This window comes from Silurus aristotelis (genome assembly GCF_946808225.1).
Source record: "Silurus aristotelis genome assembly, chromosome: 17".
Taxonomy (NCBI): domain Eukaryota; kingdom Metazoa; phylum Chordata; class Actinopteri; order Siluriformes; family Siluridae; genus Silurus; species Silurus aristotelis.
In genome coordinates this window covers 17,393,350-17,406,690 of record NC_139590.1, presented here as the reverse complement: position 1 = coordinate 17,406,690, position 13,341 = coordinate 17,393,350, and the positions used below count along the sequence as shown (strand labels likewise).

General features: G+C 38.1%; 1 protein-coding gene across 1 annotated transcript in view; it reads right to left on the bottom strand.

The window, feature by feature from the left end:
- Positions 1–13,341, bottom strand: part of coro7 (coronin 7) — a 131,747-nt gene that overhangs the window by 67,402 nt on the left and 51,004 nt on the right. The window contains exons 8-9 of the mRNA XM_083565813.1: positions 3,955–4,038; positions 1,449–1,531 (exon numbers count right to left, since the gene is read on the bottom strand). Coding sequence (XP_083421939.1) covers positions 1,449–1,531; positions 3,955–4,038 — 167 coding nt within the window. The remainder of the gene's footprint in view (positions 1–1,448; positions 1,532–3,954; positions 4,039–13,341) is intronic.

Genomic DNA, 13,341 nt, shown 5'->3' with positions numbered 1-13,341 from the left:
AGCAGATGCTCAGTAGATGGATTGTGGATGCCATTTGTCTGTGTTATGAGTGGTCTGGTCTTCCCACCCCCTTTGGAGTTAAGGCTAATTTGAAGAGCTTAGTTTTAACCTTGTTTTAGACACCCAGCTGTTGTATGGCGGCCTTTACAGCCTGATCCGCTGGAGTGTTGCTCCAGGACATTTGTAACGCTGCAGGCTGGTCCACACCGCTGACCTTTTGCAGGTTCTACGACCTCGACATCAGAGCCACTCCCGGATCATCTGTCCTGCATGCAGGTTGTGCTCAGACACACTAGGCAGGGACTGGACAGTATGGCGTGACTGGACACTCATTCCCAAAGCGTTTCGGACGCAGCTCAAGTTCCTGAAAGGGAACGTCACTAGGTTACGTATGTAACCCTAGTTCCCTTGGCTGCTGATGTTGAAATATGTCTGACACTTGAACTCAGATAAGCATTTATGTGGGTTTTGAGGTGCTGTAAATTGCCCGTTTCTGAGCCTGCTAATTCTAATAAACTTATCCTCTGCAGCAGATGAAGCTCTTGGACTCATTTTTATAGGGTGGTCCTTATGAGAGCCTGTTTCATCATATAATTTGATGGTTTTGGAGACTGCATATTTCTTTGCCATAATATGGATGTGTACAATAGTTGCAGTAGAACTAATATTGTCTCTGTACACTATTAGTGTAATAGCACTAATATTGTCTCAAACACACCTCTAGGTTATATAAGAGCTATTTGTCTAGGAAAGAAAGTGATGGAGTACTGTATTAGATGACCTGGTCACAATCAAAATCCAATTGAAATGGTTTGAGAGTGAAGGCAAAGCAACCAACAGGCACTCAACACTTCTGGGAACTCCTTAAGATTGTTGGAAAACCATTCTAGGTGGCTCACTGATAAGGCTGACTGAGAGAATACCATGAGTATGCAAAGCTGTCATAAAATCTAAATGGAGCTACTTTGGACAATCTAAAGTATAAAACATGTTCTGGGTTGTTTAACACTATTTTGTTTACTACATAATTCCATACATGTTCTTTCATACATGGGTTTCTTTTAATGTCATCAGTATTAACGTACAATGTTGAAAATAGGAGAAAAAACTGAAGGAGAAGGTGTATCCAGACTTTTGACTGGTACTATATAAGCTTTTAGCTCTGATAAATTTCTATATTAAACGTCTTGTGTTTTATTTAAGTTAAAAGATTAATTTGTAACTAAAATAGTTTGAATTTGTACAGAGAATAATCATAGTTTAGCTCAAAAGTCAAAAGCTGTTGTTACCCATATTTTATTTGTTTCTATGTCAGATACCATCCATAAATCTCTCTATTTATTTTCAGAGCTCGGGTGGATGTAATTTCACATACCAGAGCTATAGAGCAGTGATAGAGCAGAAATCATAGAGCAGTAAACATTGTATCTGTTTTTGGTAAAACTCACCCATTTGAGGTGGCTAAAGACATAGAGCTTAGAGAGGAGTTCAACTTCCTGTAATTCCACAGCCGCACCTCCTGCTGCCGATTCTGAACCATACACACACACAAAACGGTACACAAAATTCACGGTTCAGTTCGGTATGTACCTCGTTTTTAAGTTACGGTTCAGTTCAATTTCGGTACAGTTAGGAGGAAAATATGCTACACAGAAAATCGCTTGCCGTTTTTTAACGCAGTTTATTATTATTAACATTTGTAGACATCTACAGTTCACATTTTTAAAACTAATTCTAAATAAAATGCCTGCTTTTTTAAATAATATACAAAATATCTAATAATATTGTACAAAAATAAAATAGAATAAATCAAAATAATGCAATACACTTTTTATCATATTGATTAAATTGAGTAATAAATTAAATTGGCCCAAATTCATTCATTCATTCATTCATTCATTCATTTTCTCCCGCTTATCCGTAATTCGGGTCGCGGGGGCAGCAGTCTAAGCAGGCCCCCGCCTTCGACTGCTGCCCAATCCTCACAGCACCGTCCCTTACGGTCCCTCCTGCAGGTGGTGAGCCCACGGGAAGGCGGTCCCACGTCACTCCGACGTCACGGACCTTGATATTTTCCTCGTAAGGGACCCCTGGAGCATAGAGGGTTAAGGGCCTTGCTCAAGGGCCCAAGAGTGGCAGCTTGGCGATACCGGGGCTTGAACCCCAGACCTTCCGATCGGCAACCAAGCGCCTTAACCGCTGGAGCCACCACTCCCCCCTGGCCCAAATTCAATTAATTAAATTAAATTATATAAATAGAAAACTTAAAATAGTTAACATTTGGGTAATGCACATGTGTGTGTTTGTGTGTGTGTGTGTGTGTGTGTGTGTGTGTGTGTGTGTGTTTCTTTACATATATCTATATACTAAAGATATGGTGTTCTGATACTTAAGTGTCCTATTTATTTCAGCATACTTTAACAAATGTCTTCATTCATTCCATCCTTTGTTTATTCACTCCCTCCATATGTGGAATTGTCAGGATTTTCTCTTGGAGCTTGAAGCTGGACATAAAATGCTAAAGAATATTTTCATGCATGCACAAAACAAATCTTATTTCTGGTATGGAAATTGTGTATGTTTTCAAGTTTAATAATAATAGTAACTTTTCAAAAATCCACTCAAAGTGTGAGGCAGACACAGAACAAGGTTGCGGTCCACCACCTAATACGTTCCTGAGGGAATTCAGATTTTAACTGTGTTCCGCACATAAAAAGAATTGCGTTTGGTACCAGACCGAAAGCCCTGTACAGAAATATTTCAGTACACATATGTGTATTGTTACACCCATAATATAAAGATATATATATATATATATATATATATATATATATATATATATATATATATATATATATATATATATATATATATATATATATATATATAGCTTTTACCACTGCAAAAATAATAAATTTCTTATGTTTTGTTCTTACAGGTGCATGTATTAGTGAGATGAACAGTTTTGTTTAATTTTTAGGGAACTGCTGACAATATTGCTCCTAAATTCTAAATATAAATATTGTGAGTATATATTTAAAGGAAATAACAACACACAAAAATAACCCAAGATTATGCAGTATTTGCAGAGCTTAAATAACTCAAATAAAACAAAATGCTTATAATTTGTAAACAAATCATGTTAATGATTTGTCTTAATAACATATTTGGTGGAATAACCACGATTTGCAATTACAGCTTTCATGCGTTTTTGCATGCTCTCGACCAGTTTTTCAGATTGCTGTTGGGTAACTGCAAAAACAAAAACAGCTCAGCTTTGTTTGATGGTTTGTGACCATCCATCTTCCTCTTTATGACATTCCAAAGGTTTTCAATAGGGTTCAAATCTGGAGATTGGGCTGGCCATAACAGGGTCTTGATCCGGTGATCCTCTATCCTCTATCCTCTGTATGGCATGGCGACTTGTCCTGTTACAAAATCCAATCTTTGAACTGGGGAACATTGTCTAAGCAGAAGAAAAATATTGTTCTTCTAGAACAACCCCGTCTTCTAGAACAACTTGGCTTGATTCATGCACCCATCCCAAAGACAAATCCGTCCAATTCCAGCCTTGCTGAAGCACCCCCACATCATCACTGACCCTTCTCCATATTTTACAGTTGGTGCAAGACACTGTGGGTTGTAGGATTCTCCAGGTCTCCATCTAACTCCATCAGCAGTTCTTTTTTAAACTTTTTTTCCCATTAAATAGGATTGGATTCAGGTGATCACCAAATCAGTATTTCATTAAGCAGAATGACATGGAATGCTTGTCATACTGAAAAAGATGCTGATTTAATAGTAAATTGCAGTGTTATATATATATATATATATATATATATATATATATATATATATATATATATATATATATATATAGAGAGAGAGAGAGAGAGAGAGAGAGAGAGAGAGAGAGAGAGAGAGAGAGAGAGAGAGAGAGAGAGCACATATTACCTGATTGAACCCAGTAGTGAGGATGTAGTCATCTTTCACCCACAGTAAACGCGAATCCTTGTTGCTATAAAGAACCTGAGCGCACTGTAGAGAGAAAATTAACAATATTATTTTTATGCCATAAATCTTTAGAAAATGCTATACATTTAATTGTGCAGTCATTTTATTTAGTTAAATACGGTGTCACATGAGAACATGGAAGAAACACAGGACAAAAAGCTATAGGGACAGATCTATCAGTTTACAAAGGAGAAAAGTGTTTAACAATGGTTTCTAGCCTAAAGTGTTGGACACAAATGGCTCTTGGTCATATTAAGTTATTGTTTTTATTAAAACTCACAATCTAAAACACTGTGCACTAACAACTTCTGAATTCCATAATAGTAATTTGTTCAAGATGCCTGTGTGTGAGAAGTCATGATCATTTTAACATTACAACATTAACGTCAGATGTCAGACTTCTCATAGAGCTTAGCTTGAATACTGAACTAAAAATGTGTGTTAGATGACATTTCGCAGGGAAAACAAATTAGATAACAATAAAAAAAAAACTATGATAGAAAGACAAGATGCAAAGCAATGATCAATAACTGTTGAAGATAGCAACCATGATAATTATGAAATCTGAGTGAATACTGATCGTGATATTAACATTTTATTTTATGAAGAATATGCTTTTTGTTCCTTAACAGATGGCTTTTTTTAATCTGGGTTTATAAATATGTTTAAAATATGTTTTTTAAATTGTGAATAATTGCATTTCAAAACAACATTAAGGAAATAATGTGTGTGTGTGTGTGTGTGTGTGTGTGTGTGTGTGTGTGTGTGTGTGTGTGTGTGTGTGTGTGTGTTCATGTGAAAAGAAAAAATGGAATAAGAATGGGACAGTTACTGTAAAGTTCAAACAATAGATTAGGCCATGCACTGGGCCTTCCAAGCCGTAGTGTTACCATTTCATAGTAACACAGATGGCATCATATTATTATTTGTATTTTCTATACAATATGGAAAATCTCAGTCACTGCACTTTATTATGTTCTTCTATATATGGACATTTACTGATGTACAGAACACAACCTATATTACCTCCAGTCGATATGGGTACTATCAGTTTGCAGCATGCATCATTAACAAATCCTCAGGTTTTTCCAAAAGATGTCAAAGTGCTCTAGGAATTGATGAATGAAAAAAAAAAGAAAGAACAGAAATAAATCAACTCTGTTTATCTCTCTCCATTCTCCTGGTGTAGAATTCCATGCTTGATCACCATTTTCTAATATCCTGCCATTACTGGATATGGGACAAATTCTGGCTGATGACAGGATATGTTTAGTACCATGCTGATGGTTTATTGTCAGGAAAAGTCCTCAATTTCAGAGGGGTAATTATCTTTCTCTAACCAAAGACATATCCTTGAATATGAAAATATGCTTTATGAAAAACCCTGGGGTCCAATAGGACCAAAGGTTTCACAAGCACCATCGAGTTTCTATGTAACATGAGCTTTGTTGGCCTCATCTCTCAAAATCTGGGCCGTCGTTTTTATGGGCAGGCTGTCACTGACCCAGAAGTAGGGGGAGGAAAAACGCATGACATGGTAGCAAAACTGAATAATAAGAACAAGCTTATCTACTGCTATGGTCACTCCAGTGTGGGGTTAGAGTAATATAAGAGAACAAAAAGATGGAAAAACAAATGAGAGGGGAATAGGACACATCATGTGTGTTCATTAAAAGTGTGATAATGCAGGCCTTTTTTTTTCCAAACAGTAAATATACTATACATACATGTGAAAAGTATTTTATAGCACCACACAGCCATTTAATCAAATGATGGTAAAATTGATATGAAGGAGGGAGAGTGTTTGTGTGTGTGTGCGTGTGTGTGTGTGTTTGCGTGTTCTTACAAAAGGAAAATTTAATAAAAAAGCAAGGATTATACACTGACCAGGCATAACATTCTAACATATCTTCATCATGGCACATGTTAGTGGGTGGGATATATTAGGCAGCAAATTAACATTCAGGATGTATGGAATATAATTCAGGAAGCATAAGGATTTGAGCGAGTTTAACAAGGGCCAAATTGTGATGGCTAGACGACTGGATCAGAGCATCTCCAAAAAGTGGTCCAAGGAAGGAACAGTGGTGAACCGGCGACAGGGTCATGGGCGGTATAGGCTGATTGATGCATGTGGCGAGCGAAGGCTGACCCGACAGGTCAGGACTGTTTTGCCAGCAAAAGGGGGACTAATACAATATTAGGGAGGTGGTCAAAATGTTATGCCTGGTCTGTGTATTCCAAAATTTTAATAATATATAAAAAAAATTATAAAGTGTGACCCAGATACACCATATGTGTATGTATCAAAAGTATTAGGACTGTTTAATCCTGACTAATTGTATAGGATTTCTTTGGATGTGGAAACATACAAATTCCCTATTAATTAAACTAGGAGACCCAAAACTGTTCCAGCATGACAATGCCCAGTGCACAAAGCAAGCTCAATGAAGATCTGCTTTACATGATTTGATGTGGACAATATTGAATGGCATCCTATAGAGCTCTAACTACAAACCTTACACATTTGGGATGAATTTGAATGCTGACTGCACCCCAGGTCTCCTCAACCTATATCAGTCCTTGTGGCTGGATGAGCACAGATTTCCACAAGCACACTTCAAAGTGGAGCATCTTCCAAGAAAAGTGGTAGTTATTATAACAGCAAATCGAGACTAAACATTAAATGGAATGCTTCGAAAAACACAAATTTTAATGGTCAAACCTTTGTCCATATAGTATATATTGACACAGAAACAAACTAAAAAAGAAAACAAAAAAGCAAGTCCCCATTACAAAGATATATCATTGTGTGCAGTAAAATTTCACAAACATTAAAAATAATGCTGATGCTCTGACCATTAAATATTTCAGTGATGAGAAAAGGCTTCATCACAGACAGCTAAAATATAGCATGAACATGTTTATCAATTGCATTATGTCTCTTCTATTTAGTCATATTCTGTTTACACTTCTATCAAAAATATACATATTGTCAAACTATTTACTTAACCATTGGGCAAACCATGGCTATTAAAATCATACATCTCTCTGATTGGAAGGCAGAATACTGATGTGATCGATTGGAGGATGAAGCAGAGAACTGTGATGCTCTTTGTTTATTCAGGGTTGAGAGGGAGTTTGGGTGGAGAGCTGAACCTCATGCTTTGGAACCAGTTGGAACTGATTTCAGAAGAATGGAATCTTATCTTTTCTCTCCCTCTCTCTGGAGGAGCCACATGCCACTCTTTCAAAAATCAGGCATGGAGAGTTACTCTGATCCACTGCTTCAACCAGCCTTAATTCCATGAACCAACACTAGAACATAATGCTGGACAATATGAGCTGTTTTCTTTAAAATGACCTAATTGCAGCCAGTTTGAGACTCACTTGCACTTAGCCTTTTCGGGTCCAAAGAACATGATAAAGAATGTTTTAAATCTGTACACACCCAGCACATAAATCTCTAAACTGAGCAGACCTCATCTAAATGTCACCTAATATGTGTTTCTCTAGAGCCCTTGATCAAAGCGACTGGGAAGCAATCAGAACTACAAAGGATTTGTTGGCATACAAAGAGTAATTTGTTTCACATAATCATTTCAAATGTTTAATATAAGATGCTATTTGTCCATGGTGCACAGACCAACATCACGAATAAACATCATATCTATGAAAGCAGTGAATCGGCTGAGTGAAGCTTTCAGTTATAAGTCCTTTAGAAGACAACAGGCCAGTGATAAAGGTAATTTGTTTGATTAGATTAAGCCTCAAAAGAATGATAGAACAACCCAGAAAAAGAGAAGGAGCTAAACATGAAACAAAAAACACATTACCATTTCAATTCCATCTCTGAACTCATTTCAGTTTTCTGCCCTGTGAAAGAATCAAATTTTCTAATTCTTGCAAGGTTCCTCAGAAGCCTCGAACTGAAAATTTGTCAAATTTCACAATGCAGAAAGCTGCCATCTTAATATGTACACATTTAAATACGATTTTATGAATTTCTTTGTAAAAAAAAAAAAAAGAGCCTACAGCCACTCTACTCTGCACTCAGCATGTCAAAAAGAGGACTTGGCTCGAGAGACACTATAATCATTATCATCAGCCCCTTCCCGTTTTATAATGATTACTTTATGATCGATGTCTTTTATTAACATAACAAATTAACACAATATATCACCATATCTCAGAGACGCATTCAGTGACACAATTTATTACACTATAAAGTTTAAATTGTCACCTTACCCAACCTTCATGGGCATATTTGTAAATACTAAATACGCACATGTATATGATCAGTTTGCTAATCCAACTACCATAAATAACTGCTGAAAATTACCTGTGATCCCATCTGCATCTCAGGTGACCCCAAGGTCTATGTCACAACTGCTTTTTGTAATAATGACTGAAAACTGATGTCTGGCACTAGACAGTCTGTCTAAACAATCTCTCACCCACTTGGCTTGGACAAAAGCAGACCTACACATGACCCAGTGAATCACCAAAACCAGTAAATCAGTCAGAAAAGCTTTTTTGCAAACGCTTGAGGTCAATGCAGTTTGCAGGAGAACCATAAAAAAAAAAAGCAATCACCTTGAAAACTCCCCTGTCCTTTTTTTTCCAGCATTACTGACGATGTTTCTCTGTTCCCTAGCAACTCTCCCTGTGTTTATGGCTTGCTCATGGGGTGTCAATAAGGAAGATATGGAAGATGGTGTACAACAAAAACATTGCAGCCATTGGGAATTAATGTACCACAGTAGTCACTGGTCCTGTCTGTCAGGTTTCTGAAGTATAAAAACAACCAAAATACTCTTTCTTTTACCAACAAGGAAGTAGCTTAGACTGTCTTTGTACAGTTTTAAACCCCTGGCCCTTCCCTCCTAGTAATTATGTATGTGTCTCTATGAGGCAAGAAGGGGTGTGTCGAGAAGGAAAGAAGTTGATGGAGTTGCTGATCAACAACCTCAGGCTGATTTTCAGGCGAGATGTACTTGCCTGTGATCATAAGCCTTTTTCAAGGGACTTTTCTGCAATGCAGTTATTATTGTGTAAAGGCCTGGATTCTGAGAGTAACACCATCCAGCTCCTTTTAGAAAGTGAAGTGCAGTATTAACCCAAGTATTACCAAGCTGCCACTCTTGTGCCCTTGAGCTAAGCTCTTAACTCTTCTTAGCCTAACCAGCATGTGCAGCTATGGTAAGAAGGTGGGGAAAGATGACGGGCCACATCTATTGCACAGGTTGGCAAATAAATACTTTGGGACAAAGCTGCAGATGGCATCAGTGCTTCCTGGACACAACAATAAAAAGGTTTGTCCATTTGTTTTTGTTTAAGGATCACTTTTTAAACAGTTCTTCCTAGATGAAGGTTTCATTACATATGCTACAGAAGCTTATAATTAGTCACCAACAGATGATACAGCTCTAAAGAGTGGAGAGAATGAATAGTAAATAGCCCACAAAAAATGAAAGGCATAGTTCCTGCTGCACTGCATTTTGTGCAGTTGTAGCAATAACAGACAAAGACTGCATCTGTGTCTGACAGGGAATGCTGATCCACCCACTGGGAGAAATATCAGGTGTCTATATGGACATATGGGAATAATCACCCCCCTGCTCATGGTTTCTGCCTGTTTTGCTCCTTGTGAGCTTCATGGTGGAAAGAATAGGAAAGTGTAGGCCTCAGCTATTCAGGGCTTTGGTGCAAGTTCATATTTTCCTTCCTGCGTAACCATCCTGCTTCGCTCATGACTTTCCCAGCCGCATCCCCTCGTCTCTCCACTGCGCTTCATCAAAAGTGGCTTGGCTAAGAGCTACGAACCTGCTTACTTCAATGGCTCGGCACGTCCGTCTTAGATTTGGGGGGATTTTGCCTGCGGTTTCTGTTCCAGCAATAATGCAAATGTCTCCTGCATAGCTTTAACATGGCCTAATGCCAGAACAAGACTAATTAAACTGATCCAACCTGATTAAAAGGAGTTTATTTCCAGCCCTGCACAGGTTGTAAGAGGGGCAGGGGGAATTTAACCTGATGACTCTGTGTAATCTGGCCCAATGACCAGCTCACCATTGCCCTGCTTCTTTTCTGTCTGCTTTTCTTAACTTCTCCTGCACACAGCAATCCCTGACCCAAAACCTATTTAAATTTCTTTAATCTGTTTGAAAAATAACGTTTTTTTTTTTTTTTTTGTGAATAAAGCACTTTGATGCAAACCTGTTTTAGTGCTTAATTTTCTACAGTGGGGAATTATTTTCTTTTTAGCCTCCACAATTCTGGTACATTTACCAATTAGCTGATCAGAAGAATTATAAAAGAAAGTGCCAAGGAGAAAAAACAGGTGAAAATAAAACCCAAACCAGACATTTTGCTCTTTTGTTTCAGTAGCATGTACCCAATCTTTACAAAAAACGTCCACCTTTTTGCCCCTGTACTCTTAAACATAACCAATCCACCTGTACCTGAGCACTCCTTACTTTTTTCACCCAAACACTATCAAGCTTAGCCACTTGAAGAAAAAAAAAAGAAGGTGAGAGAGGGTAAAGAAATGCAGACACAGTCAAAGCTCAGTGCAGGCCTCAGGCACCACAGCACACAGCTGTGAAAGCAGTCATTCATGTTATCATCCTTTAGATGTGCAGGGTTGTGCCAACGCACCAAGCTACAGCCACAATTGTTTATGTGCTTCAAGGGCGTTTTTAGTGACTCCCACTGTAGACAAAGTTCATGATGTGAAGCCCATCAGGTAAAGTCTTCATAATTTTAAGCTCTACTGCCCGTCTCTGTATTTTCTTCCAATCTGCAAACTACTGCTTAACAAAAATAGACAAAAGTGTCAAATGATATGAAACAGGACAACCGGTTCAACACTAACCACAGTACCTCTGATGAGCAAATACCAAACACATGACATAAATATCAGATAAATATAGCACCATTTTTAAATGGCTTCAGGCAGAGGCTTTTCAATCTGTATTGTTTTCATCTTGAATATTTTTTGGATGTGCCCTGGGAATTTTTGCAAAGGCTTTCTGGGAACATGCAGTGAAAATGGGATGAAGAGAGAAGGGTAGAGGCCAAGAGGAAGAAAAAAAGGAGGTGCAGTGGTCCAGCTCCTTTATGATGCATATTTGGGATCTCTAAGCTTTTCTCTGAGTGCACATATAAAGAAAGAGAGCAGTAAATTGTGAAAACCTCAATCAAGTCTTGTTAATGTTGGTAGCCTGATAAACAGTTCACTATTCATATATATGAAAATAGATATTGCGGAAAAGAAAACATGTCACTGGTAATTCACGACTACTGGTATAATTCAGATGGAAAATAATAGTTTTTTTTATCTTGGCAAGCAAGCTCTGGGTGCAAAATGCTGTGGAGCTTAGCCTTGAGTTCAAATTATAGGCACTGCAATGCAGAGTCTGTTTGAATGATGCAGGCGTCAATTCCCACACCACAATCATTTGCAACACAGCCACACACCTAAACAACTAAAACCTAAAAGAATAAAAAAATGCAAAAATTAAAATGAGAAGTCAGAAGATATAAAGAGGAACAAACAGGAAATATGAGATTTGAATGAAGAAATAAAAAAAAAAAATATGGAAAGGTGCGATGACTGAGGGCATTAAAATATGAACAGATCGAATAGACTGGCTGTCTTTATGTGAGAGGCTAAAAATACAAGAAAAAAAACGTACCCTCACTCTGTGCACAGCTTTCTCACCGGTGTTGGCTTTCAGCACCTGGCAATTGCCTTACAAGGGCCCACTACAACACTTCTTTCATTTCCGGGAGATCTTTCTCTCCTTTATCAGCTCCTGACCAGTGCTCATTATGAATGTACAAACGTGTTAGAGGGTATGTTTTTAGTTGCATTCTTCTCCCTTTTACATATGGATATGTAGAAGATTGTGATACTTTGAATGTTTCATTCCACTCTTATGAACTATTAGCGATAGGAAACACATGATCCAATTTTGTAAATCAAGCTCGAAGCTAATTGACTTCCTGAAAAAGAAAAACAATCTGGGGTTTTCCGAGTTGGGGTTTTACCCTTTTAAGGTAAGTGAAGTTTTATTTAGAGGTTGCACTTCCACACTAATCAACAGGTGACAATATTTGGACCTGTGCCTTGCCAAGAGGCACACTGCATTCAGACAGAGTAAAGACTTCCGGAGCTTTATGTGCTACGTCTAAAACGGAAAGCGGACAGTAATCTAATCCAGGTCCTGTGATTGGCGGAGAAAAAATCAACAGGGTGTAAAAGCCATTAGAGAGTGAGAGAGCCAAGACTTTGAAATTCACAGTGACTCATGAAAATGTTCAGGCTGCTGCCACATTCATTTTCCTTGGCTTAACCTCACATTTCTTTGCAAAAACACCATCTGCAGAGGCAGTGTTTTGAATTGAGATTAAATAGGAGAAAAATATATTTTCATATTCAGCTGCACCTGGCTTTATCTGGTTTTGCTAAAAAAAAAAATCATATTTTACTGTGCATCCTTTCCAAGTCATTATCAAAGCTCCACAAAACACATCACTACTATATTATTTTTTTCCAAATAATTGTCCAAAATTTGCCATGTGTTTATTTTTTCCCTTTTAGGGCTAGCAGCATAGCATTAGCAAACGATGAAACAGCTTTAATTGCTCAGTAAATATAAAATGCCAGGGTGGGATTAGAGCCTGTCATTATTTTGCCACCGCACTAATTACTATGACTTCCCAGAGAAGTAACTGCCAGAGTGGCATGAGCTACAAGCACTGCCAGATGTGCAGAAGCAGGCAGCTGTCATTGGCCCACTGGATGCCTAATACCATGGACACCATGAATCATAGCTCTGGTGCTTTGATTCGAAGAGAAAGCTTTGCAAAAACTTTGTACAACATGGCTATAAAACAGAATTGTATAATTAGCTGCATATTTAAGCAGCTTTTTAGCCAGCAGTGGTGTGCTGAGAAAAACATTTAAGAAATGATGATCATCATCAATAACTGCCTACTGGAAGCTAAGCCTGTTGGGCCTGAACACTTTCGTCTGCAACTGAATTCTGGACTTTCTGACCACCAGGGCTGTGTGCTCAGTCCCCTGCTGCTCACTCAATAAACCACAAATGCATAGCAATGCACAGCTTCAATCATATTCAGTTTGCAGATGACATGAACCTGCTGGGTCTTATCAGCAAAAATGTTGAGTGCAGACTGTTGACTTGGACACTGAGCAACCACTCTTTGCTGAACATCAATGGCTCCTCCATGGAGAGACTCAAGAGCAACAGATTCCTTGGTTATCACCTGGCAAAGAACCTCACCTGGTCCTTAGAA